This window comes from Corythoichthys intestinalis, chromosome 12 (genome assembly GCF_030265065.1).
Source record: "Corythoichthys intestinalis isolate RoL2023-P3 chromosome 12, ASM3026506v1, whole genome shotgun sequence".
NCBI classification, from domain to species: domain Eukaryota; kingdom Metazoa; phylum Chordata; class Actinopteri; order Syngnathiformes; family Syngnathidae; genus Corythoichthys; species Corythoichthys intestinalis.
Window position 1 is genome coordinate 1462212 of NC_080406.1, and position 27954 is coordinate 1490165.

At 40.3% G+C, this 27954-nt stretch overlaps 1 protein-coding gene across 3 annotated transcripts in view; it reads left to right on the forward strand.

Moving 5' to 3' along the window:
• The window catches only part of kdm6a (lysine (K)-specific demethylase 6A), a 79264-nt gene that overhangs the window by 42480 nt on the left and 8830 nt on the right, over positions 1–27954 (forward strand). For 2 of the 3 annotated variants that reach the window (XM_057851830.1, XM_057851832.1), the window contains 13 exons: positions 2246–2465; positions 2698–2838; positions 5578–5655; positions 5747–5824; positions 8365–8472; positions 8549–8920; positions 16751–17571; positions 19555–19684; positions 19790–19895; positions 23258–23463; positions 25549–25601; positions 25679–25747; positions 27806–27954. In XM_057851830.1, coding sequence (XP_057707813.1) covers positions 2246–2465; positions 2698–2838; positions 5578–5655; positions 5747–5824; positions 8365–8472; positions 8549–8920; positions 16751–17571; positions 19555–19684; positions 19790–19895; positions 23258–23463; positions 25549–25601; positions 25679–25747; positions 27806–27954 — 2531 coding nt within the window. The remainder of the gene's footprint in view (positions 1–2245; positions 2466–2697; positions 2839–5577; positions 5656–5746; positions 5825–8364; positions 8473–8548; positions 8921–16750; positions 17572–19554; positions 19685–19789; positions 19896–23257; positions 23464–25548; positions 25602–25678; positions 25748–27805) is intronic. The other variant, XM_057851831.1, reaches the window with a different exon arrangement.

Sequence of the window (27954 nt, forward strand, 5' to 3'; positions counted from 1 at the left end):
TTTTGCAGGAAAACCTGTGGCCGTCTTGTCAGACAGTTGAAGCTAAAAAGAGGATGGGTGCTGCAACAAGACAATGATCCAAAACACAGAAGTCAATTGACTTCAGAAGAACAAAATACACGTTTTGGAGTGGCGAAGTCAAAAGTCCAGACTTGAACCCCATTGAGATGCTGTGGCATGACCTAAAGACAGCGAGTCATGTCAGACATCCCAGGAATCTGACATAACTACAGCAGTTTTGGAGAGAGGAATGGGCCAAGATTAGTCCTGATCGATGTGCCTGACTGATCTGGAGCCACAGGAAGCGTCTGGTTGAAGTTACCGCTGCCAAAGGGGGGGGCCACAAAATATTAAATGTGATAGTTCACGTACTTATTTCTCCCCCTTCTGTCATTGTTTGCATACGATCCTCATTAAAATATGAAAACCTAAAAATGTTTGGGTGGTTTTAGTTAAAGTGCATGTGACACGAAAAAGCATGTTTATTTCATCGGTATTTTATGCTCCTGAATGATATGGACCGCTTGGATGTGTGTGGAAGCGATCGCTATATTTATTTAGTTTTTTTAATCCCGTGCCATGAAAATGAGTGGCTTCGGTCTTGCATTGAGGAGGAGGGCGCTGTGACGTGTACGGGAGAAGGACTCCTCTTCACTATACAGCCTACTGTTGTGTATGAGGACTAAGGATTCAGCTGATTTTCGGATCAATACGTTTATTTTTCGCGTCACGCCAGCCAAACGGCTGCAGAAAAATCTTGCTTTATGAGGGAGAGGCGTGTGCGCCTTTTTGGAGTTTCAAAAGGTTCCCTTTCACCGTGGATATTGGCCAAAACAAGCCCAACTACTGTGGGACCATTGGACTTACGGGGAAGTGAGTAAACATCTTGTTTTGTATTATGTCAAATACGAATACAGCGATTACAAAGTAAACACTACAAACTTTGTTTAAATAAAGGACTACTTACGTTTGATCATTGATAGGCATGTAAAAAGCTCTCCTCATGCACATTAGCTGCACGTTAGCTGCACAACAACTGCAGCCGCCCTCCTCTGGGGAACGAACTGTAAATTGCTCTCCGCCGGGCGGTTTGCCGATCCACGAAGACCATCGGCAACCCAGTCGTCATGTCAAATAATCCGGGCCAGTTACGTGTGATTTTCCGCTTCGAAGACTTTGAAACATCACTCTGTTGGGGTTAGCATGTCGGCTAGCTCTCACGCCTCTTGGTTTGTTTACATTCTCCGAAGCCGGGGAAGGGAAATGACATATGTCCGATTTAGGTGTCATAAAATATCGTTCGGGAGGTGCGACAGTAAAGGTGAAGTCGACAGTTTTGACCATTATGGAGTAATTTTGCCATGTCGTCCTGAATAAGTGCATTTTTATTATTTAGCACAAGACTGTTATTTGTCATGACCATGCCATTTATTTAGCAGTTGGGAAAAATACTTGGATAAAAAGAATATCCTGAAAAAATATTGAAGTAAAGAGACAGAAACAATGACATTGACAGATCTCTTTGTTGCGTTTTCCTCGTTGTGAATAGTTCCCCCTCGACGGGCTGACTGGTCCTTCTCAAGCCATTTATTTAGCTCTTGGAGAAAAATACTTGGATAAAAAGAATATCCTTTAAAAATATTGAAGTAAAGAAACTGAAACAATGACATTTTGCGGCTCTCTTCGTCGCGTTTTCCTCGTTCTGAATAATTCCCCCTCAATGGGCTCTATAGTAAAACCAATGAGCCCAGTCTCCCGCTGACGTCATCCACCTGTTGGGGACGCTTGAGCCCTATAATGGTAGGCGTGGCTAACCGGCAGATTAAAAGACTAATTTCTCGTCATCTGCGCTTTGCTAAATTGTTGTATATAGTCGAATCGTCTCAAAATATGATTCTAATTCACATAATAATGCTATTTAAGACTTTTTTTTTTCTCCTGTCGTATGCTCTTTAAAGCAGTTTTTTTCCATTTGTGTGATTTTGACAAAGATCAGATCACATTTCATGGGCTTTTTAAGCTGAAATGGGAGACATTCTAAAAGGTTCAGATACTTTTTCAGACCACTGTATGCTGAAGGTGATGAATCAAGGGAATCCAACCATGTATGCTTTTACACAGTGACACTGCATAGCATTTCAGATGACTTGCTTACACCCTACCGCCCCTACACAGATGTGTGATGTTCTGATTCTTCATCTCCAGTTTAAAACATGAGTCTAATGTGTCGCCTGCCTGCATTCAGGGTGCTCTACCAGCAGCAGAACCAACCTATGGACGCGCTGCAGGCTTACATCTGCGCCGTTCAGTTGGACCACAACCACGCCGCCGCTTGGATGGACCTGGGCACGCTGTACGAGAGCTGCGGGCAGGCGCACGACGCCATCAAGTGTTACGTCAACGCCACGCGCAGCAAGGCCTGCGTCAACACCGCCGCGCTAGCGCAACGCATCAAGCTTCTGCAGGTAGGCCGCGTTCCTCTAGTCAAAGCTTAAGGCAACCCTGGTCTATGTTGAGTATTTGCCGTGTTGAAATCATTTTCATATCCGACCACCGAGATATGAATTGCTTCATATTTTTCTGCTTGTGTAATGATCAAACACCTTCATTCCATAAGACATTTGTGATACGTTCTCCCCTTGACATGTTGTCTTGTTGGTTCCGCACTAAAACGTGTCTTGGCACAATTTCTCCTAGGCTCAGTTGTGTAACCTACAGCCAGGTAGTCTGCAGAATAAGAGTAAAATGCTCCCTAGTATTGAGGAGGCGTGGAGCCTGCCCATCCCTGCTGAGCTCACTTCCAGGCAGGGGTCCTTGAATGCTGCACAGGCACAGCAGGTGAGAGATCCAGCTTCAAAGAAGCAACCTGAGCATCTCTAATAGTCTACTTTGCGTATCGGCACGGAAGTGAGACCCGAAAGATTGGACGAGGTGCAGGAACAGTGAGGTGCTGATATTTTTAAAGGTGGAAAAGGTCATTTAACAAGTATAATTTTTAGGGCTGTCAAAATGATCACGTTAACGTTAGGGCAGTCATTAATTTTTTGAATAAATCACGTTAAAATATTTGACGCAATGGCGTACCGCAGGCAAAACACGTCACTTCCGCTCATTAATATTTATGACATTAGCTACTGTTGCTAAGTAGGGACAAGCCACCGTTTGTCCCTAATAGGAAATGAATGGAAATCATGTACGAAGGAGATGTTTACAGAGCTAAACCTAGCAATTCTCTCCGAAAATGATGTGCCTGGTGCCAAATTGACTGGCAAAGATGTGGAAGAACATCAAAATGTTCAGTTAAAGAGATGGCTTTAGTGTCGAAGGCTGAAAAAGACGAAAAAAACGAGCCGACCCAAGCATAGCTTTAGCTTTTTTATCGACGCGAGTCACGCGACTGACAATGACATTCTCCTGTTTCAACAAGCTATCCTTTACCATCAGCCCTGTCTTTCTTATATATCCTCTGGTTGTCCTACGTCTCTTGCCGTTCTTGGGGGTAATTTAGTTAGCTTTGTGTAGCGATCGCAAATGCTACTCAGTGACAGCCAACGAACGCTTTTAATTTTTTCATTGATAACACATCTTAATCCTATAATTTATTTACACTTCCCCCTTACTTTATATATATAATAGACACTGTAACAGTGGCAGTCAGATACCATTGTAATTCTTTTCAGGTCATTCATTGTCAGACAGAAGCAGTACGGCACAACGTTACACTGAAAAAATGAGTTAAAAATATAAAAATGGCTTACCTCTTTGTCCTCTGAAAGACCATGCCAACCCAACATAATGTTTACTGCATATGAAACGTGAATGGATTCGCCGAGCTGGTGTTAAAGTCCGCGCAAGTTGATTCGGTCTTCACATTTTTTCCTCATGAGTTTTTGGTTTCCGTAAACGTATGAAGAAAACATCCTTCATGTGTCGTAATGTCTAGAGTAGAGATGCACGATAAAATTGGTCACCGATAATTATCGGCCGATAATGGCAATTATGACGTCACACAGATAATCCAGATAAAACGAAATTCAACCGATAATGCAGTCCGATTATGATATACTTGATTTAGCCTCCAAATGTGCGCAATCAACAGTTTTGTCCAATTCTGCTAGTTTTAAGGAGGTGTTTTTGCAGTGTAGTAATGTGATATATATGTTAGGAATGGCTTACTTTTAAAGGCATTTTTGTGCAACTTGGGTGTTTACTCTCTAAGTAATTGTTGCCAAAAGCTTACCATTACACAACGTCATTGCCATTGTTTAGTTGTTGGAATTTACTATTGGATCACATTTGATGTGGGAAAAAAATAGCACTAAATTATATTTTTACACAGTAACATTTGATCTTTGTATACTTTAAAATTTTACATATTTGAATAGAATTATCGGCGTGACATTATCGGTTATCGGGTGGAAGGGGCAGGAAATTATCGGTTATCGATATCGGTTGAAAAATGTATTATCGTGCATCACTAGTCTAGAGTCGTTTCTACATGTTCCAAAAAAGCAATGCGTGATCGGCATGTTCGTTATTGAAAGATTACCGGAGAAAAGTAGCACTAATTGCGTTGGGTCTATGCGAGGGCGGGTCTATAATGTCCCCCTTCGGCTTTACTTCCGCTTTACGATGCGACGTCACGGTCTAAAAATAGCCTGCGTACAGTATGCCATTGATTGATTTTTAAGCTGTAATTAACTCAATTAAAAAATTTAATTGTTTGACAGCCCTTAAAAAAATCTTACAATATTTACAAAATAGGCAAGCCTGGAGATTCCTGTAGCAGCCCGCCCTCAAGCTGCTGCAGGTCCTTCCGGGGTCAGCGGCAGCCACAGTTGCCCTCACAGATGTCTGACCAAAATCCTTTTTTATCGGCTGATTTTTTTTTTGTAGTTGGAAAAAAAAGGCATTTATTGGCCCATTACCTAAAATAATATCTCAAAAACAATAGCAGGACATATGAATTGTTTTTTTCAGCACAAACGAATGACCTAATTTTTCCTATAAATTTTCGACTGATGGCGGGCCAACTTCACAGAGGTTAGTTACATTCGTAACTTTCATTTGGAAACCTAATCTCGAAGAATACATATTGCATTATTTCCAATACCGATACCAGTGCAACACTAATTACTATGCTTTATTCTAGGCAGAAACATATTACATTTTCTAAAATGAATAATGAGGTAACTTAAGTCGTAGGGCAGGTTAACCCAACAAAGACCCCGACTGCATGTTTACACACTAATGCAATATCGATGTTGCATTATTCCACAAGTACACCTTGAAGACACTGATTAAGGACTTAATCAGTAGTTCCAACGACGATTGAAGGCATGAAAGCAAGCTGTATTATTAATCAGTGTTCATACATTCTTTATTTGCAAGCATGTAAATGTAGTGGTCGTTTGCAAAGGATCCATTTCTTATCCCAACCCCAGGCTCCAAACCACTCTTTTTAAAAAGATTTCAGTGATCATTTTACGTTCTAGTGTACTTTTTTTTGGTTTGATTATTTCCTTGCCAAAGCGCAGATGGCTGTCGTCACAAGCTGTTTCTCTGCTGGCTTTGTAGGCTTGCAAGGGGGAGGGAGGCCAAAGCGACCTAGAGGGCAATCCTGCCAAAAAGAAACGCACTGCCAGCCCAGTCAAAGTAATTCCAAAAGAAGCATATTACCGCACAGCCCCACCAACATTTGAAATTTGAGTGGAATATATTGATTTTTCCCTTTGCTTGTATGCAGAGTGTTGCAGATTCGTGTGCGAACAGCGCCAATCAACAGCCGGCTCCTGGCTGGTACCTCACACCACAGAAGCTTCAGGTATTAAATATCTCCGTATTGGTGTGTTTGTCCTGTCATTTTTTTTTTACTTTAAATAAAGTTATTGTGACCCATAATGCACCACAAAGAAGGCAAGACAAATGACGGCTACAGGCTAATATTGTTTGGCCTTTTTTTTTTTTTTTTTTCGTTTTTTTATAAATATTGTTAATATTTAATGATCTGCCATAGACTTCATAATGTATTGACGGGATAAGGGGCATGGGCCGATAAATAGGGGGCCTGCAGTGTTGGCGAGGCCGTCAAAGCTGACTGAGTGGAATCACAAAGAGCTTTTTTTTGTTGAAAATTCTTGTGGATAAATTAGTGCTGTCAAAATTATCGCGTTAACGGGCGGTAATTAATTTTTTAAATTAATCACGTTAAAATATTTGACGCAATTAACGCACATGCCCCGCTCAAACAGATTAAAATGACAGCAGAGTGCAATGTCTACTTGCTACTTGTGTTTTTTGGAGTTTTGACACCCTCTGCTGGCGCTTGGGTGCGCCTGATTTTATGGGCTTAAGCACCCATGAGCATTGTGTAATTATTGACATCAACAATGGCGGGCTACTAGTTTATTTTTTGATTGAAAATTTTACAAATTTTATTAAAACATTAAAAATATTAAGAGGGATTTTAATATAAAACTTCTATAACTTGTACTAACATATAAGAACTACATGTCTTTCTATCCATGGATCGCTTTAACAGAATGTTTATAATGTTAATGCCATCTTGTTGATTTATTGTTATAATAAACAAAGACAGTACTTATGTACCGTATGTTGAATATATATATCCATCTTGTCTTATCTTTCCATTCCAACAATAATTTACAGAAAAACATGGCATATTTTATAGATGGTTTGAATTGCGATTAATTACGATTAATTTTTAAGCTATAATTAACTCGATTAAAAATTTTAATTGTTTGACAGCCCTAGAATAAATGCTTAAATCCCTGAATTCTTTATCGATATGCACGTAAAACAGTCTTAATTCTTGGTTTAAAGCAGTGCTTCTCCAATATTTTCTGTTACTCCCACCCAGGGAAGGCATAAATGTTTCACGCTCTACCAAACTCTGCTGCCACGGTAAATAGTATCATTTGTCTATAAAATTACTATTATAAGTACTAGGGGTGTAACGGCACACAAAAATCTCGGTTCGGTACGTACCTCGGTTTTGAGGTCATGGTTCGGTTCATTTTCGGTACAGTAATAAAACAAAATCCAAAATATAAATGTGCTAGTTGTTAATAACACCTTTGTGCTAACAACAATAGGAACAAAGCTAGAATTCTGCTCAAAAAGTAGCGGGCATTTAAAGATAATCCAACAACAATTTGCCTTTCAGACCCCGCGTATTGGTCAGCTTTCTTTCTGAAAGAAGAAAAAAGAAGTCCTGCGCTAAAGAGAAAAGCAATCCCAATGACAAAGATTTTAACGTGTATTTTACAAATGAAATGTCTCAATCTTTTTTTTTTCTTATGAACGGTTTTTAAAAGCTTTATTGGTGGATTTTCTCTATTTAAAGCACTACACAGAAATGAATAAATTAAATTGTGTAACTAAGCATCTGTATATTATTCTTATTATTTAATCACAGGTGTTTTCGCTCATTTCAATTTTTTGATTTAAATGGGCTATTATTTTATTATCTGTTTATATTTTACAAATATGACGTGGTATTCATTTATGTTGTATATTTTATGTTGTATAACTTTAGTTCCTATGTGAATATTAGTTCCTTCTTGTTTTGTTGCGATAGGAGGGTTTTGTATTGAACACGGGGCCGTGTTGGTTATTATTATAGCTGAGAAGACGGCAGTAAATCAACAAAGACAAGTCAACTGTGCCCCGATCTACTACTCAAGAGATCTGATGGACTCAAAAAGTGGGTTACGATTGCATATTAGTTTGAAAATCGACCGTATTTTTACACCAAGGTCTGCCGGATCCTAGCTAGTAGTATTGACGCAGGAGGGCCGCGTCTCGCGTCAAATAATAAATGTTGTTGTTCCAATTTGCAAATATGTTGTGAAAAAAGAAACTCTTGTTCAATGGAAAATATACATCTCCCATACATCTCAAAATGGCACATTTTAGAGCAATACCCTGAAACCATGTTATTTTTGTTTAAGGTTAGCATACCGTCGAAATCTCATATCGTCATTGTTGATAAAAACAACACTGCTACAAGCTGAATTTGTCTTTTTTTTAAAACAAATTTAAAAAAAAAAATTTTGTTAGTAGTTGTTACGTTTACACATGCTTACTTCCTCGCCATAGGTGATCATTTCCATCATAATATTGCTTGTTTTTAGACATTAATCAATGGGATATTTTACTGTAAATAAAATATTAGGGAGCTCAAATTGTTGATGGAAAAAAAAATACCCAGTCATCATCCATTCTGCTATTATAAGCTAGCTTTGGTAAATGTCCTTTCTTACCGTAATGCATATTTTCTGCTTGTCCCATGTTCTCTGTGTGTGTAGATTTTAGAAATAAAACGGTTTGCGTTCTTTTCAGCTTCTAGATCACTTGCGTACAAACAGAGCCATCCTCAAGCCCATCCAGGTGCAAATGCTGGATCAGCTGGAGAACCAGTTCTCACTCATGCAGCAGCATCAGCAGCAGGTACACGTGTGTACTTGAGAGAAAAAGAAGAAAAAGAAAATTATCCTGAAAATCCAACATATTGCCACTGTTACAGACGAGAGTGGGGGCCCAGCTTCGGCCCAGCCTTCCCAACGGTCCTAAGGCGGAGTCCCCCAACTGCCACGCAGGCCTCCCCCGCTCCTCCCCCCTGAATCACGCAGCCATCAGACCGCCGTGCGCCGCCCAGCCCGCGGCCAACGGGTCGTGTTCGAGTCCGTCGTCGGGGCCGCCCGACACGAGGTATTCTACAGGGGACCACGCCGCAGTGCTGGGAGGTGGCAGCATGAGCAACGGAAACGTGCCTTACGCACAGCAGAACTCTCTACCTCACAACTGCACAGCCGTCAGTCACCCCAGCACCAGCAGCGCCAGTCCCGCTCATCCAGACGAGACGTGGCGGAGCCCGCATAGCAACGCCAACACTCAGGTAAACCACCGTTACCTTTATATTTTCCAATTTAGGGTATTATTTTTGTAACGCCATGTCGCTTCTAGCTTCACCACTAAGTGCACTACTTAAGATATAGCTGTTTTTTTCTTGTTTGATAAACATACAGTGGTATGAAAAAGTATCTGAACCTTTTGGAATTTCTCACATTTCTGCATACAATCACCATCAAATGTGAGCTTTGTCAAAATCAAACAGATGTAAAAACAGTGTCTGCTTGAACTAAAACCAGACAAATATTTAGACAGTGGGGCAAATAAGTATTTAGTCAACCGCCAATTGTGCAAGTTCTCCTACTTGAAAGGATTAAAGAGGCCTGTAATTGTCAACATGGGTAAACCTCAACCATGAGAGACACAATGTGGAAAAAAAACAGAAAATCACATTGTCTGATTTTTAAAGAATTTATTTCCAAATTAGAGTGGAAAATAAGTATTTGATCACTGACAAACAAGCAAGATTTTTGGCTGTCGAAGAGGTCTAACTTCTTCTAACAAGATCTAAAGAGGGCTCCACTCGTTACCTGTATTAATGACACCTATTTTAACTCATTATCGGCACAAAAGACACCTGTCCACAATCTCATTCAGTCACACTCCAAACTCCACTATGGCCAAGACCAAAGAGCTGTTGAAGGACACCAGAGACAAAATTCTAGACCTGCACCAGGCTAGGAAGACTGAATCTGCAATAGGTAAAATGCTTGGTGTAAAGAAATCAACTGTGGGAGCAATTATTAGAAAATGGAAGACATACAAGACCACTGAGTATCTCCCTCGATCTGGGGCTCCATGCAAGATCTCACCCCGTGGCGTCAAAATGATAACAAGAACGGTGAGCAAAAATCCCAGAACCACACGGGGGGGACCTAGTGAATGACCTACAGAGAGCTGGGACCACAGTAACAAGGGCTGCTATTAGTAACACAATGCGCCGCCAGGGACTCAAATCCTGTACTGCCAGACATGTCCCCCTGCTGAAGAAAGTACACGTCCAGGCCTGTCTGCGGTTCGCTAGAGAGCATTTGGATGATCCAGAAGAGGACTGGGAGAATGTGTTATGGGTCAGATGAAACCAAAATAGAACTTTTTAGTAGAAACACAGGTTCTCGTGTTTGGAGGAGAACGAATACTGAATTGCATCCGAAGAACACCATACCCACTGTGAAGCATTGGGGGTGGAAACCTCATGCTTTGGGGTTGTTTTTCTGCAAAGGGACCAGGACGTCTGATCTGTGTAAAGGAAAGAATTACTAGGGCCAAGTATCGAGAGATTTTGAGTGAAAATCTCCTTCCGTCAGCAAGGGCATTAAAGATGAGACGTGGCTGGTCTTTCAGCATGACAATGATCCCAAATACACAGCCAGGGCAACAAAGGAGTGGCTTCGTGAGAAGCATTTCCAGGTCCTGGAGTGGCCTAGCCAGTCTCCGGATCTCAACCCCATAGAAAATCTGTGGAGAGGTTTGAAAGTTCGTGTTGCCCAACGACAGCCCCAAAACATCACTGATCTAGAGGAGATCTGCATGGAGGAATGGGCCAAAATACCAGCAACAGTGTGTGAAAACCTTGTGAAGAGTTACAGAAAACATTTGGCCTCCGTTATTGCCAACGAAGGGTACATAACAAAGTACTGAGATGAACTTTTGGCAATGACCAAATATTTAGTGTCCATCATGATTTGAAAATAAATTCTTTATAAATCAAACAATGTGATTTTCTGTTTTTTTTTTTTTTTTTTTCCACATTGTCTCTCATGGTTGAAGTTTACCCATGTTGACAATTACAGGCCTCTCTAATATTTTCAAGTGGGAGAACTTGCACAATAAGTGGTTGACTTATTTGCCCCACTGTAGGTTTTCATATTTTGGGGGGGGGGGGGGGGGGGGGGGCACAAAATATTAAATGTGATGGTTAACTTCCTTATTTTTTCCCCTTCTGTCATTGTTTGCATGCTATCCTCATCACAATATGAAAACCTATAGATGTCAAGCAGACAATTTTTTCATCTGTGTGATTTTGACAAAGATCAAATTACATTTGATGGTGATTTTATGCAGAAATGTGCGGATTTTCAAAAGGTTCAGATACTTTTTCAAACCATTGTATCTACAGTATCGATACTTGGTATTGAGACATAAAGGATTGCGATATAGTCGCCAGATTATATTTTTTTCCTTGCTTTATTGGATAACCTGACCGGTGCACATGTCTGAAAAGCACTGCCACAATTTGCAGCAGGAGTGTCGCTTATCCCCTTGTACAATACTTACTGCATTCCTTGGCAGCCCAACAATTTATTTATTTATTTATTTTTTACAGATTTTTATGAATTTGTCTATCGTCTATCCAAGTTATAAAGACATTCTTAAAATCAATGGTGACCGGTTGGTTCCCATGGAGAGGCAACAACTAGTGTTTAAGGCAGAAGCAAAATACATTTACAGTTTTTGAGTCCTTTTTTTTTTTTTTTTTTTTTTTTTTTTTAACCTCACTACAAAATGATAAATATTACATGGCATATTGATGACTGTGTGTTTTATAGTCTCCGCAGACAGATAGACATTCAGATTCTGGTGAATTCCAAATAGTATGAACACGTTTCCTGCAATTCCTATGAATGCCCTAATAGTTAGTGAACTGGGCAATATTTGAGTCACTAGTAAGGCTGCTGTATACCAATTCAAACATGATATAAGGAACATAAAGTACATAGCAATAAACTCTTTGGCGACCCATCCTAGTTTTAGGGAAGTCCATAGTCAACATGCCAACAAGGTGAAGTAAAACCTTTGTGACATGATCATGCGTCATGAAAAATGTAAGCAAATTATTTAGGCGACATGACTGCTACAACCCCCCAATCTCTTGACTAGTCAAGGAGCCAGCGCTCACCTACCATTGCTCAAAGTAACATCAAAAACAGGCGATGTCTTACCTCCTATTTGGCTACAGTAGGGACGTTTTCACTTGGTGTTAAAATAGCCACCACCAATACGCCGTTTCAGCCTGAGGTCCCCAAAATCTGAGGCCCCCCTATTTATTTGCAGTGCTGAGCACTGCTTAAACAGGCGAAAGTGAGGCAAACTTGCAAGTCGACGGCAAGTACGTAGAGACTGCCACGCTCTATCAAATGGTAAGATTGTTAAAATTTTGATGTAGAAAGATGCATGATTTACATCTCTGAAGGGTGGCTCGGTAGGCCAATTTAGATAAATGTGGCGATGGTGACGCCTGGTGGTTGAGAGGGAAAGTTACTTTTGTCGCATTGATGATATACTGTATTTTAATAAACAGTGTTGTTTTTAGCAGCCTTTTTCATTTTCGTCGTAGTCTTTTGGACGAAAATACTTCAGTCTTATGCTGCCTTCACGTGATATCGTAAGTGTGGTAAATACCAATTGTCGAGTGGAAATTGCATATGGACACCCCCTTAAGTCGTATTTTCTACTGGAGATCTTGGATCTTTTTATGGTACCAGAGTTTCCGAGATGGGTGGACCCATCGTCATTGTTGACGGAAACAACGCTGCTCAACAGCATTGTTTAAATTATTAAACGCACCTGGACACCACAAACTCGCTAAATAATAAAGCTAACGCCAATTTGAATGCGACGCTAATGCTACGAGTTACCTTTAGTGTCTTGATGATCACTTAGAACAGACCTTTACAGGCTAAAGCAACATTTCATATTTTGCCAAGCTATGAAAACAAATCATTCCATGTGTTTAAAAAAAAGCAAGATGGAGAGCAGCCTAGCTTGAAGCCAAGGGCGTAGGTTTGGTCTCAACATTGGTTGGGACGATATAACAGCATAACCTGCATGTACACCTTTTGCTGGGGATGGGACATTAATAAGACCAAACAGATTGGGTGTAGTGGGAGTCAGGGCTACATTTCTCTCCAATAATCAAGAACCAAATTAATTGATAGGCTAAATGACCAATGCAAAATACATCTGTATTGACGTATACCAACTTTCATATGTATTGCATCAGGTGATACACCATTTGATTCAAACCTATGTTTTCAAAAACTACTAAAACAGTATGAAAACTTCCAGAATAAATGTGTGGATTTAAGTAGCAAATTTATATTACAATATTTGAACATAAATCATGTAAAAATACACAATACATTCAAACTTGTTATTAATCTCTTAACTATCCAGGAATGCAAAAAAATAAACATTTGTCTTAAAACCGCTCAACACTGCTGAGAAATTAATATAATATATAGGGCTGTCAAACGGTTAAAATTTTTAATCGAGTTAATTACAGCTTAAAAATTAAATAATCATAATTAATCGCAATTCAAACCATCTCTAAAATATGCCATATATTTCTGTAAATTGTTGGAATGGAAAGGTAAGACACAAGATGGATATATGCATTCAACATACGGGTACATAAGTACTGTATTTGTTTATTATAATAATAAATCAACAAGATTGCATTAAGATCATTAACATTCTGTTAAAGCGATCCATGGATAGAAAGACTTGTAGTTCTTTAAAGATAAATGTTAGTACAAGTTATGGAAATGTTATATTAAAACCCCTCTTAATGTTTTCATTTTAATAAAATTTGTAAAATTTTCAATCAAAAAATAAAATAGTAGCCCACCATCGTTGATGTCAATAATTACACCATGCTCACTCATGGTACTAACCCATAAAATCAGTTGGACCCAAGCGCCAGCAGAGGGCGACAAAACTCCAAAAAAACACAAGTAACAAGTCGACATTTGCACTGAGCTGTCATTTTAATCTTTTTGAGCGGGGCATGTGCGGTAATGGCATCAAATATTTTAACGTGATTAATTTTAAAAAGTAATTACTGCCTGTTAACGCGATAATTTTGACAGCCCTAATAATAATATGTCTATAATATATCTAAATAGGCGTTGTTGATGTCAAAAATTACACAATGCTCATGGGTGCTTAAGCCCATTAAATCAGTCGCACCCAAGCGCCAGCAGAGGGTGACAAAACTCCAAAAAAACACAAGTAACAAGCCGACATTTGCACTGTGCTGTCATTTTAATCTGTTTGAGCGGGGCATGTGTGTTAATTGCGTCAAATATTTTAACGTGATTAATTAAAAAAATTAATTACCGCCCGTTAACGCGATAATTTTGACAGCCCTGATAATATATAGATATATACATTAAGTATAACTGAAAAAACCTCTTAACAAAAATAAATAAAAATTCAGCCTTCCTTCAGGTAAGACACTACTTATTCTGTCCACAAGTACAGCCAAACTCAAGAAAAAAATGAAAGCTCTTTTGCCACATAAATGAAATAAATATGAAAATTGGGCCGAAAGAGATAAACCACTACATTTGTTACAGTTTCTTTAATGTTAACAGTAGAACATGCATAAAGGAGGACACTCTCTAAGCGGCTTCTTACTCAAGTTTTGCAGGTTCATAAATTCACACAGTTTAATGTTATGCTAACCCTGATAAAGGTCAGACTTTAAGTAGCAAAATTAGTGGTGTGTTCCACACCTTCACAACGTTGATGTGTTTTTACATTACTTACAGTGGCTGCAGCTGCTGCTGGCTGAAAAAATAAAAACCCTTCTAATATCTAGGGTTGGGAATCTCTGGTATGAAGCCAATTCGATATGTATCTAGATACACAGGTTACGATTCGATAAAAAAAAAAAAAGATACATTTTTAAGGCAGCGATTCGATACGATTCGATACAGTTTAAGAACAATACGGTTCGATACAGTGTGAAAACGATACAATAGTAAACATTTGTTGTTTGTTCTTACAGTATTTTAAACGGATAAAAAAGACCACATTTCTACAAGCAAAATTAAACAAAAAAAGTTCATACCAATGTATGTTTATTTTTGAGACATGAAAAAAAAATAAGGCTAACTAGATGACCATCATTTTGTTGGCTGGGATTGATAATAAAATAAAACTCCAGTGACAGACAACAATAAAGTGTAGTAATTCAATCTCTGTATTTCCTGGTGTTTTGAACACAAGAGGTAGGTAATTTAAGTGCAACCTTTAAACGTAAACATCTTACAAACTAAAATTATATGCAGGAGCTCCAGAAGAAAAGAATTAAACCTGTTAGTGTTATCATAATAAATACATTATAAATAAAGCATAATGCTATTATTCTTTACCTCTGGTATAATTGGGGGAATAAAAACATGGCATTTTTGCCAGATAGGTCAATAATCATTATTTTAACCTTATACACAGCAAAGTCATTCACTTATGCCTGTGCTTCCATATTTTTATTCCTCATCACTGTCAATATCTTTTTTGAAGGGCAGATTTTTCTAGAGGAAGATCAACTAATCCACATGTTCATGTTTAAGTAGACTGCGTTTCGTGGAAACAATATGCCGCCCTTTCCACCATTGTAGTGGGTTATTTTTCAGGGTTAAGAACTCACGATCTCTGTCCCATGCAAATCTGGCTGCCGTCTTCACTTCAAAGTCCGACGTGCGTTGAAAATCACTCGCTGTCATTCGTAACTTCCGCCTGGCAAGCTGGTGTCAGCGCTCGTGTTGTTTGTCCATTGTTTTAGCATGCGCGACTGGTTTCGTTTGCTCTGGCGTAGTTATGACACGCCCGTCACGATCGAAATGCATGATGGGAAGTTGAGGCAACCACGACTGTGAGTAGTGGCTGTTCATATTATGTGATGTGTGCTGTCTCACTTGAAGTGTGGCGATCCTTGGGGTTGAGCAGCGGGGAAGGCACTGCGTAGCATTAGTTAAGTGCGAGCTAATTATGTGTCATTCATTTACACATGGCTTAGTACATAAAACTATTAATGCAATGGCATGAATGCTGAATGTTGTGCTCGCGATAGCCAAGCTCGTATTGTACTATTGATACATCTGTTCAACTGCCTGTTTACTGTCGAATAGTTAGTTTCCTACCGATACAGCCGACTCGCTCGCCTGTTAAACCGGATATCCGGTCGTATCGGTTTATCGTTTTCAAGCTTACTAATATCCCTCCTCTCTGAGGGGGGTGGGGTGCATGGGGCTGCAGCTGTGATTTTATATGTGTGTTTGTGTGTGTGGCTCATCAGCCAATCAAACATGTATTTGAGGGGAAAAAATGGACTGGCACACTCAGCAGTGAAAAAGGGTAAATATAAGTCTGAACATAATTAAAATAATTCACTTAATAATGGTAGGGTCAATTCTATCCTTACATCATATGGCGAGACTATCTAAATTGCCCAAATAACTGAGGTCACTATATAATGCAAATAATGTTGCTTAAAAGTTGGTGGGGACAATTTGAGCATCCTGAAAAGTTGCTAGTGTTATGTCCATACCGTCCCGATGCAAACCTACGCCTTTGCTTGAAGCATATCCTAACACCAATGATGGTCAAGTTAGCATAACGTAAGCACTGCTACGATGCCGGCTGACCTACTCCACATACAATACGAAAATGTCATGAATTGCAAACATATTGTATGACAGAAACAATGTCGCATTTTCGTCGTGTTGTCTTCTCGTCAGACGAAAACTGGCAACGGTCTCGTGTCCGTGCATGTTTTTAGCTCGTCATTGTCACGGAAACACTTGTTCGTCAGCGAAATTTTTGTCATCGTTGACGAAAACAACAATGCATATGAAGTAGCCCATTTTTTCTCAACTTTCAGCGTTGCGATATCGTCCTAAAATTCAAAGTTTGCTTTATTGTCAATTCTACCACATGTGCAAGGACAAACAGAGAATTAAAATTGCGTGACTCAGTGGCAAGTAAAAATGAAATAAAATCGGTGACGTTTCCTCTCCTCTTTGTCTAGGGGCTTCACAAAGGTCCAGGTTCACATTCGGCAGGTCCCAATGGAGAACCCCCTTTCTCTTCTTCCTCCTCTTCCCCTCAAACCTCATTTTCCTCCTCGGCTATTCTCAATCAGGTGGGACATTCCGGGCCCTGCACTGCCTCGTCGTCGGCCTCCTCTTTATCCCCAACGTCCCCCAGGTCCACCCCCAACCACTTTTCCTCGCCTCCCCATTCCGCCACTACCTCAGGGCTCCTCACCAAAGACAACGCGCCTTCCGGCGGTAGCGCGGGAGCGGCTGCCGCTCTGTCGCCGGGCCCCGACGCTACCGCCAATACAGGGATAACCCAGTGTTCCGGCACCGCGCCCGCACCGGGATTGACGAATCACGTCCGACCGCGGGTGACGGAAGAACCCGGCTCTCCGACCCCCGGCGCTCCCGCTTTAGACAATCCTCCGCTCTCGGCCTTGCTAAAGGGAAAAGCCACCGCAACCAACAGGAATGATGAAGATAATGAGAACAGTAGTAACCACGCAGGGCCTTTCTCAGAGAAAATCAACAATGTCCACGCGGGTGCTGCTAAAGCTGCATCGGAGCAATTCTTGACATCTTCGCCACTGTGCTCCACCAGCGCCCCTGCCACTGTGCACTCCTCCAACAGCCTCTCCCGCCTTACCAGCCAAATGGACACACAGGGGCCCGCAATCAACGGGACGGAGGACTCTCTGAGCCCGCAAAAGACAGAAGGGGCCGTGCACAGACACTCGGCCTCCGCTGGCCTGGCTCCTTGGTCTTCTGTTTCCATCTACCCTAGCTCCAGCGAAGTGCTCAAAGTGTGCAGGTACGATGCTTCTCACTCCTTATGTGGTTACCGTAATTTTCAGCATCATACAACTGTCATAAGACCAAATGAACCACCAGGAAGCTTTGAATTGGCTGAAAATCATCATTGCTTCAAGAAGCTTCAATTGGCCATCGCTGCTCCTTTTGGGGGAGACAGTCAACCTCTGCTGCCACCTGCTGTCAACATTGTTATCGTCCAACATGCCTCCGAGCATGCATTGCAGCGCTACAGATGGAAATAACAATGATAATTCATGTTTTGTTCGAATTATTTCTTCAGTTGCTGTTCCAGTTGTTTCATTAATTGCTAGTTATGGTATTTTGTAACACTTTTATTGATAGGGTGCCATGAGACTGTCATTAGACAATAATTATGACATGACAGTGTCATGAGCATTAATGAATGCTTACAACACATGTCATTTAGTGTTATCTGGCATATTATCTCACTTTTAAATGGATGTAAAAGATCCAAACTGGACATAAATGGAGTCCGTGACATAATTTGCCGGATGGCACTTAATGACATCTGTCATAAGCATTCAGTAATGCCCATGATAGTGTCATGTCATAACTAGAAACTGCAATTTCTGGTGAAATTACTATAGGGCTTGGCTGTGGCGAGATAGATCTTAGCCCCGCCCAGGTTGATATAGACACATTTCGGGGGACAATATTTGGGGACACCGTTTATTTTTTTGCCATTAGAAATGAATGGGAAATTTGGACGTCCATGGCCGACAATGGCATCGACTTACATATGCATCAATTCAATCCAAGTACATTGGCATCAATCAAATCAACATACATAGCCGTCTATGGCATTAACCAAAGTAAATGCCATTGGAAATGAATGTGAAATTTGGACTTCCATGCTGTCAATGACATCAAAATGTCATCAAAATCTGTAGGACTAGATACATTTTAAAATATTTTATTTTATTTTTTTTCCCCGAAAAATAGGCCCTTACAGGCGAATGGAAAATTTTTCGGGGTCGTACGAAAAAGTCCCTGCGTCACGCGAAAATTCCGGTCGTTTCGATATTCTAACGGTGCCGATCGGTCAAATTGTTTGGGTTGCGCGGCGCGCCGAAGAAACGCCATTCAAAAAAAAAAGTAGAATTTTATTTTTACTTTGTTATAGCAAAGCCCCATATAATTAGGCATCCCATTACAAATGAATGGGACAGTTTTTGGCAAATTTTGGGGGAACCACACAATTTTTCCAAATTCTGTATACAGCTTTTATGCCCCTCAGTGTCCCGGAATTTTTGATGTCCAAATTATGTGTTTGGTCAAAATTTGTAGGACTAGATACATTTTGATTTTTTTTTTTCAGAAAAATCAGCATTTATGGGCGAAGGGAAAATTTTTAGGGGTCGTTCGAAAAAGTCCCTGCGTTTCTTGAAAATTCCATTCGTTTCGATATTCGAACGGTGCCGCTCTGCGGCGCGCCAAAGAAACGCCATTCCAAAAAAAAAAAAAAATAAAATAAATAAATAGAATTTTGCTATCGAGGCCTTTGCCATAGCAAAGCCCCATATAATTACAACGGTCTTATGACGCCGCTGTCAAATAAAGTGTTACCTATGAACCCAGCTATGTCAACAAACAAGCCGCACTGGACTATAAGCCGCAGGATTCCAAATGAAGGAAAAAAGTAGTGGCTTATAGTTCGAAAATTTCGTATTAAGTATTTTAGAACAGGGGTGTCCAAACTACGCCCCCTTGCACAGTTTTTATTTGCCTGCACAAGAAGCTTCAATTCAGCCTACATTCTGTTGCACTACTCAGCTTAACACTAGATGGAGCTCGTCACTTAAACCAGGAGTGTCGAATAAAGTCCGCGGGGTTGTTCTGCCTGACAGGCACGTTGTAGCTTATTCATACTGTACATACAAAATCATGGATGGTAGCTAATGTACTTAAAAACTTATCCGACTTTTTATTTGAACCAATCACATGACTCTCCACGCCTTAGGAATCTTGGCAAGAATGGTCTATCGACAAGCAGCATCATTCTGGACAAGTGCCCGCCACCTCGACCCCCGATCATACCGTCGCCTCCTTTGCCCAAGGACAAGCTTAACCCACCAACGCCCAGTATTTATGTAAGTATGAGCCCACTTTTGCCAAATTGACACATATTATACTCTAATGTTGGGGAAACTATTTACCTGAAAGAGTTAAATGCTTGCGATACCTTTCCGAAACAGTTGGAAAACAAGAGGGATGCCTTCTACCCTCCTCTCCATCAGTTCTGCACTAACCCTGCCAACCCAGTCACTGTCATCAGGGGTCTGGCAGGAGCCCTTAAACTGGGTAAGAAAATGCTACTAAAACTTTTTTGTTTTTTTTTTAATTTTATTATTAGATGTGGCTTTGCAAGGCACATTTCTGCATAAAATCACCACCAAATGTTATCTGATCTTTGTCAAAATCACACAGATGATAATACAGTGTCTGCTTTAACTAAAACCACCCAAACATTTATAGGTTTTCATATTTTAATGAGGATAGCATGCTTGACTGCAATGTCTCGAGTAAAAAGTCGACAATTTTGGGGTCGCTTCATGTTGATTTTGGGTTACTAAATAGTCGGCGACTGGAGAATGTCCCCAAATGAATAGGAAGTGACTCAAAAATTAACTCATTCACTCCCGGCCATTTTCACCGGAGCAAGGCCCTTTGCTCCCGTCCGTTTTACTGGATTCTGACGGATTTTGCAAGGCCCACAGAAAATTCTGTTCTATTGCTATATAAACATGAAAGCCACCATAAGAAAGATTAGACTCTCTTCTTTCAGCAGAATAAAAAGTAAGTTCATATCTTTTTCCATTTTTTCGAAATCAGCATTAGAAAATAGCTTAGTTTGAGCAATTTCTGATGAAAAAAGAGAAATTTAGCTTTTTGTGAAAGCATACATTTCAAACATAGCTTTGACTTTAACACAGCTATTTTTGCTTTAGTTACATCCCAAACATCTGAATAATGTTTTCCTTTTACAAAATAACAGAAACAACAAGACAAATAGAGCTTTTGATAGCAAAGTAACAATTTATTCACACATAACAAACTGAAAGATGACACTATTGTGGCCGCGACAGCCGGTTAAACTTTTCCCTCATCGTTGCCTGTCTCAAAAAGATTATTTTTTTTGAGTCTCTGCGGGCTCTGCTCGCAACCAGCACGGACTCAACGACATCTAGTGGTCCCGGTCGTTCTGCTCGGTCGTCCAGCGCCTGGCATCCCGGGCGTCCTACCGGTTGTTCTGCTCGGTCGTCCGCCGCCTGGCATCCATTCGGTCGTCTTCCGCCGGCGCCCCGGCTTTGCGGCATGGCCGTTCGTTGCCGTTGAATCGGGTTGCGGGTCTTACCAAATGCGCTACTGCCCTCCAGTGGCCAGTTATATTGCTTTAAAATGGATTTTCAGCTTTGTAGCTAAATTGAATCACAACCCAGAGATGTCTCTTTTGAAAAAAACAAAACAAAACATAAAAGATGTATAAATACGCCTTTGGGACACTGAAACAATTAAAAATAGAATTTATTTACACGTTTTTGGGAGCAAATGAGTTAAAGATGCCAGTATCGGCAGGGGTGGCCGATCCGGCAAGAAATGGTGGTATCTGTATCGGCGAGTACCAATAAAGAGGGCACCGTTACCATTTACCGGTCCAGTATTATAACTAGGGCTGTCAAACGATTAAGATTTTTAATCGAGTTAATTACAGCTTAAAAATTAATTAATCGTAATTAATCACAATTCAAACCATCTCTAAAGTATGCCATATTTTTCTGTAAATTATTGTTGGAATGGAAAGATAAGACACAAGATGGATGTATACATTCAACATACGGTACATAAGTACTGTATTTGTTATAACAATAAATCAACAAGATGGCATTAACATTATTAACATTCTGTTAAAGCGATCCATGGATAGAAAGACTTGTAGTTCTTAAAAGATAAATGTTAGTACAAGTTATGGAAATGTTATATCAAAACCCCTCTTAATGTTTTTGTTTTAATAAAATTTGTAAAATTTTCAATCAAAAAATAAACTAGTAGCCCGCCATTGTTGACGTCAATAATTACACAATGCTCATGGGTGCTGAAGCCCATAAAATCAGTTGCACCCAAGCGCCAGCAGAGGGCGACAAAACTCCCAAAAAACACAAGTAACAAGTGGACATTGCACTGTGCTGTCATTTTAATCTGTTTGAGCGGGGCATGTGCGTTAATTGCGTCAAATATTTTAACGTGATTAATTTAAAAAATTAAATTACCGCCCATGAACGCGATAATTTTGACACCCCTAATTATAACACGTGACCGCAGCCTTTTTTTCTCCTGACGCTCACTACACTCTCTGTTGTGTGATGACACGTGATCACTTTGCATGCCAAGCAGGTATCTCTATTGGCCTCCTCCAGACCAATGAGAGCGGGCGAATAGCCACTCTTAACCAATGCCGGGGCAGCTTTTTCATATGTAGGAAAAACAAACTACGAGAGGAAAATGTCCAGTACAATGGCTGCATGCAAGATTTGCGGCCTGAAAGTTTCAAGAGGTGGAGCTAAATCGGCCAGTTTCAATACCTCGAACCAGATATAACATTTTAGACTAAACGTGAACGAACCCAAAGAGTTTGAGGTTACAACAGCAGCAACTGCTGCCAAGAGAAAAGGGGCGGGACCGGAGCAACAAACCCTGGTCAGCTCACTTCTACTTTACTTTGTCTTTTACTGAAAGAAATGGCTCAGTAATTTGAGAGATGTTTCAAATGTAGGGTTTACTTTTAATTCCCAATTCGGAACGATTCCTTTTTCCAAAGGACGGGTGGCAAGCCTATTCAAAAGTGCTGTAGAAGTAAGCTAAGCTAAGTGGCTAAGTGTGTGTTGCTGCTGGTGCGCAGAGAGGGAGGCTAATAGAGAGACAGGATGCTGTGGTCAATTATTATTACTTATAATTTCATGAAAGTTGCACTGTTTGGCTTTTGAGAGCCAAAACTCAGGGTTTAAAAAAACTTGATTCATTCTTGGTATTTTTACTTTCTCAATGTTGGACTAGCATTATACTAGTACATGTTTCAATTTCACGAATTTAGCACTATTTTGGCCTTTATTTAACTTGTCAGTTTGTCACCCATATCAGGTATGCAATAAAAAAGTACTGGATTCACTATATGTATAAATTTCAAAGTGGTATAGGTATGGTATCGGCTCAGCCAGGTATTGGTATCGGGGCCAAAAAAATGGTATCGGTGCAACACTATAAAATAATCAATAGGAAGTAACCTGTAAATGCCCTAAAATGATAGGGAAGTCACCTGTAAATGTCCAGGAAATCGGGACCACTGGCTGTGAATGCTATGGTTTCAGTGCTATTGATGGCGCTAGATATCCAATCCAGTGAAAACGAAATGGATGTATGGCGATATCACTTTTTTGTTAATATGTATTGGCACTCCCTTATTGACAACCCAGGTTTTACAGCCACTCATTTAATCCAGTGTATTGTGAGTGAAATTGAACTATCCCACATCTTAATTGGTATGCTCAAATCAGAGTACGTCACTAAATTTTAACAATTAAAAAAGTACCAAAGCAATGTTAAACTCAATGTTTAAAAACTGAAAGATGAAGACCAATATGCCTCAATCCTTCTTCCGTTCTACGCAGATTTGGGGCTCTTCTCCACCAAGACACTGGTAGAGGCCAATCCCGACCATCTGGTGGAAGTGCGAACCCAGTTGGCTCAGCCCACCGACGAGAATTGGGACCCCAGCGGCAGTCGCAAGATGTGGCGTTGCGAGAGCAGCCGGTCGCATACCACGATCATCAAGTACGCCCAGTACCAGGCCTCATCCTTCCAGGAGTCGCTACGGGTCAGTAGAAGGAAATTAGGAATGTCACCTATCACATATTTTTGCATGGAAGTCTAAGTCACCTAATTTGGGGGATCAGAGTCCTCTGTAATGTATTAAGTAGGGGGAAGGAGAGCAAGTTCAAACATTTTTCCCCCCAATTTGAACAAAGCTATCAGAACATTAAAGCCATTCTAAATGAAAATGAATAGCAAATGATCCTTATAGCATTTTGTTCATATGGTAACACAAGCGCAGTCATATTTTCTTTAAAAAAACAGCTGTCGAATTCTCAACAAAGTTCACCATTTGAGCTTTGAGACCACTAGGTGGTGCTATAGCGCAATGAATCCCCATGAAGCTTTGACCTAATTGGCTGAAAAAGTTTGATTGCTTCAAGGAGCTTCATTTGCTCATCACTGCTCCTTTGGGAGAGACGGACAACCTCTGCTGCCCTCTGCTGTCAACACTGTTGTCATACAACATGCCTCCCAGCATGCAAATTATTTCTTCAGTTGCTGTTCCAGTTGTTTCATGAATGGCTAGTTATTTTATTTTGTAATCACTTTCGTTTGGTTTGGAAATCGTGAGTTAGAATGACCTTTAGTTCAATCACCTGCCATTTTTTTTCATTGGTCGTGAAGTGGCTCTGCTTATGTACTGTAAGTGTGAACTGTGTCCTCTGCCTCGTGAGTGCCACCGAATACCATGTTGCATACTCCCGTCTAGGTCGGAAATTGCAAATATTATATGTAGATATGTAAGTCGATGACATTGACGGCCATGGATGTACAAATTTCCCATTCATCTTCAATGGCAAAAAAAAAAAAAAAAAATTCCCAAATCAACATGAAATGACCAGATATCAATAGGACTTGTCCCCGATTCCATTGACACATATGGAAGTCGATGCCATTGACGGCCCTGGGCCGTTCAAATTTCCTATTCATTTCCAATGGAATTTACTTTGCTTAATGCCATTGACGTCCATGTATGTCGATTGTATTGATGATGCCAATGTACTTGGAGTCCTTTGACGCATATGTAAATCGATGCCATTGACGGCCATGGACGTCCAAATTTCCCATTTTTAATGGCAAAAAAAACGATGTCCCCAAATCAACAGGAAGTGGCCTGATATGACCATGACATGTCCCCCAAATGTCCCCAAATGACCTGATATGACCAGGACATGTCCCCAAATCAACAGGAAATGACCTGATATGACCAGGACATGTTCTCCAAATGACCTGATATGACCAGGACATGTCCCTCAAATACACAGGAAATGACCTATATGACCAGGACATGTCCCCCAAATCAACAGGAAATGACATGATATGACCAGGGCATGTTCTCCAAATGTCCCCAAATGACCTGATATGACCAGGACATGTCCCTCAAATCAACAGGAAATGACCTACAGTGGGGAGAACAAGTATTTGATACACTGCCAATGGGAAAACCCATTGGCAGTGTATCAAATACTTGTTCTCCCCACTGTATATGACCAGGACATGTCCCAAAATGACCTAATATGACCAGACCATGTCCCCCAAATGTCCTCAAATGACCTGATATCAATAGTACGTGTCCCGCAAAGCAACAGGAAGTGGTCAGATATCAACAGTACGTGTCCCCCAAATGTCCCCAAATCAACCTGGGTGGGGCTAAGCTCTTTATCTCCAAACAGCAAAGCCCCATAGTAATTTTTCCAGAAATTGCCGTTTCTAGTTATAAATAGCCTGTTAAAATATATTTGAGGTTTTAAAAAATGTTGGGGAAGCATAGCACGAGAAATTTTTTCAGGGTATTTTCTTTGCCCTGCAAAGCAATTTGGCGCCCCCTCAACAAGATGGCGCCCCAGGCAATCCTAGTTTAGCTCGCCTATACCCAGGCTCGCCCCTGATTATATTATATTAGTTCAGCAGTAGTTTTATCAAGGCGAAAAGAAACCCTACACCCCGATTGTCTGAAAATTGTGTGATTGGAACGGGGACTCCCCTAGTTAGTAGTTTCACTTCCCGTTGGTAGAATGGCCATGTGTCCTAGTACATTTGTCCATATGGTGTACATTATTATTATTTTTTTTAATCTTCAAAATAGGAGGAGAATGAAAAGAGGAAGGAGATGGAAGCCGAGGCAGCCTCATCCGACAGGTGACTCTCTTTGACCGCCTTTCATGGAATCAATCATTTCTAATTTCCGATTGCTAACACCGATTTTCTTTTGTCAGTCGGCGGAGGAAATGTCCTTTTAAGCACATCAAGTTCGGGACCAACATAGACCTCTCGGATGAAAAAAAGTATGCATACTATTTGTAACGAAACGAGCAAATTATGATAAATATTGTTTTTGCATCACACTGGAATACGGTGAATCTTTTGGGGATATTGTCGTGGTATTTCTGCTGTAATTTGCGGACTATAAAGCGCAACTCATTAAAAGCCTAAAACACCTAAATTTCGAAAAATTACAAAAAAAAAAAAAGTATATGCCACGCCTGACTATAAGCCGCAGATGTCCATGTCTTAATGTGGGATATGTACATAGATATTAGGGTGAAATATTTGAGTTATCAAAAATGTGTTCATTAACTAAATACAGGTAGTCCCCGGGTTATGATGTACCTGACTTGCATGATTACAACTTTAAGATGCCGGCGTCTCGCGCGCCATTTTGTCTAGTTTTTTTTTTTTTTTTTTTTTTTTTTTTTTTTTTTTTTTAAAAGTCTCATAAGCAGTACCTTATTGTCCCTCATGGTATCTTATTTTTACTTAATTAATATGACTGTTTTGCCCAGAGCGCATGTACACACGAAGACAGACGTATTTGCGCACACGAGGAAGGAGAGATGGTGAGAACCAAACGTGGTATTTGCCATGTGGCAAAATTGATGCTACATGGCGAAATCCATTTTTGCCACATGGCAAAAAAAATGCCACATGGCAAAATCCATTTTGCCACATGGCAAAAAAATGCCACATGGCAAACTCAATTTTGCCACATGGCAAAAAAATACCACATGACAAAATCCATTTTTTGCCACATGGCAAAAAAAATGCCACATGGCAAAATCCAATTTTGACACGTGGGAAAAAATGCCACATGGCAAAAAAAAAAATGCCTCATGGCAAAATTCATTTTGCCACATGGAAAAAAAAATGCCACAAAAAAGATGCCAAGTGGAAAAATTCATTTTGCCACATGGAAAAAAAAAGCCACATAGCAAAATTCATTTTGCCACATGGCAGCAAAAAACAAAACAAAAAAAAAAAAGACGAATGGTAAAAAAAAAAAAAATCGGAGGCAAAATTTTGCAAGATGACAAAAAAATGCCACATTTCAAAATCCATTTTGCCACTTGGCAAAAAAATGCCACATGGCAATATTTTGCCACATGGCTAAAAAATGCCCCATGGCCAACTCAATTTTGCCACATGGCAAAAAAATACAAAATGAAAAAATCCATTTTTTGCCACATGGCAAAAAAAAATGCCACATGGCAAAATCCAATTTTGACACGTGGGAAAAAATGCCACATGGCAAAAAAAAAAAGTCACATGGCAAAAAATAATGCCACATGGCAAAATTCATTTTGCCACATGGCAAAAAAGATGCCACGTGGAAAAATCCATTTTGCCTGAGGGCAAAAAAATGCCACATAGCAAAATTTATTTTGCCACATGGCAGCAAAGAAAGAAAAAAAAAAAAAAAAAAAAAAGACAAATGGTAAAAAAAAAAAAAAAACATCGGTGGCAAAATCCATTTTGCCAGATGACAAAAAAAATGCCATATTTCAAAATCCACTTTGCCAGATGGAAAAAAAAATGCCACATGGCTAAATTAATTTTGCCAGATGGAAAAAAAAAGTCACATGGCAAAATCCATTTTGCCACATGTGCAAAAAAAATGCCACATGGAGAAAATCTATTTTGCCGATCGACCGCCAACCGAGAGCCACGGCATGGCAAAATTTGGATATCCGTTCTTTTAAAATAGGTCTATTATTTAGACTTAAATGGCTCTTACTTAGTGGCAGCAGAACCTGAAATGAAAGCTCAAATGGAGCAAATGAGAATGGTAGAATACACACTGAGTGCACACGAATACCCACGGGAAGTCGAGAGTGTTGTCAAAATGGAACACTCGCGCTCATGGTAAGAGACAACGGCAACGTCCTCATGATGTACCCTGAGCCTCTGGATGATACATACGGAGGGAAAAAAATTGCGGTTTATAGTCTGAAAAATACGGCACATATGCTAAAATTTCGTAAATGCCCAGTGGGATTTCATATGGTTGTCTCCAGCCATGCAATTCAAAATGTCTTATAATCTGCGTATGTTCCTCCCGATGAAAGGTGGAAGCAGCAGCTCCAGGAACTAACCAAGCTTCCGGCCTTTGCCCGCGTGGTATCGGCCGGCAACCTGCTCAGCCATGTCGGACACACCATCCTGGGCATGAATACAGTGCAGCTCTACATGAAGGTTCCTGGGAGCAGGACACCAG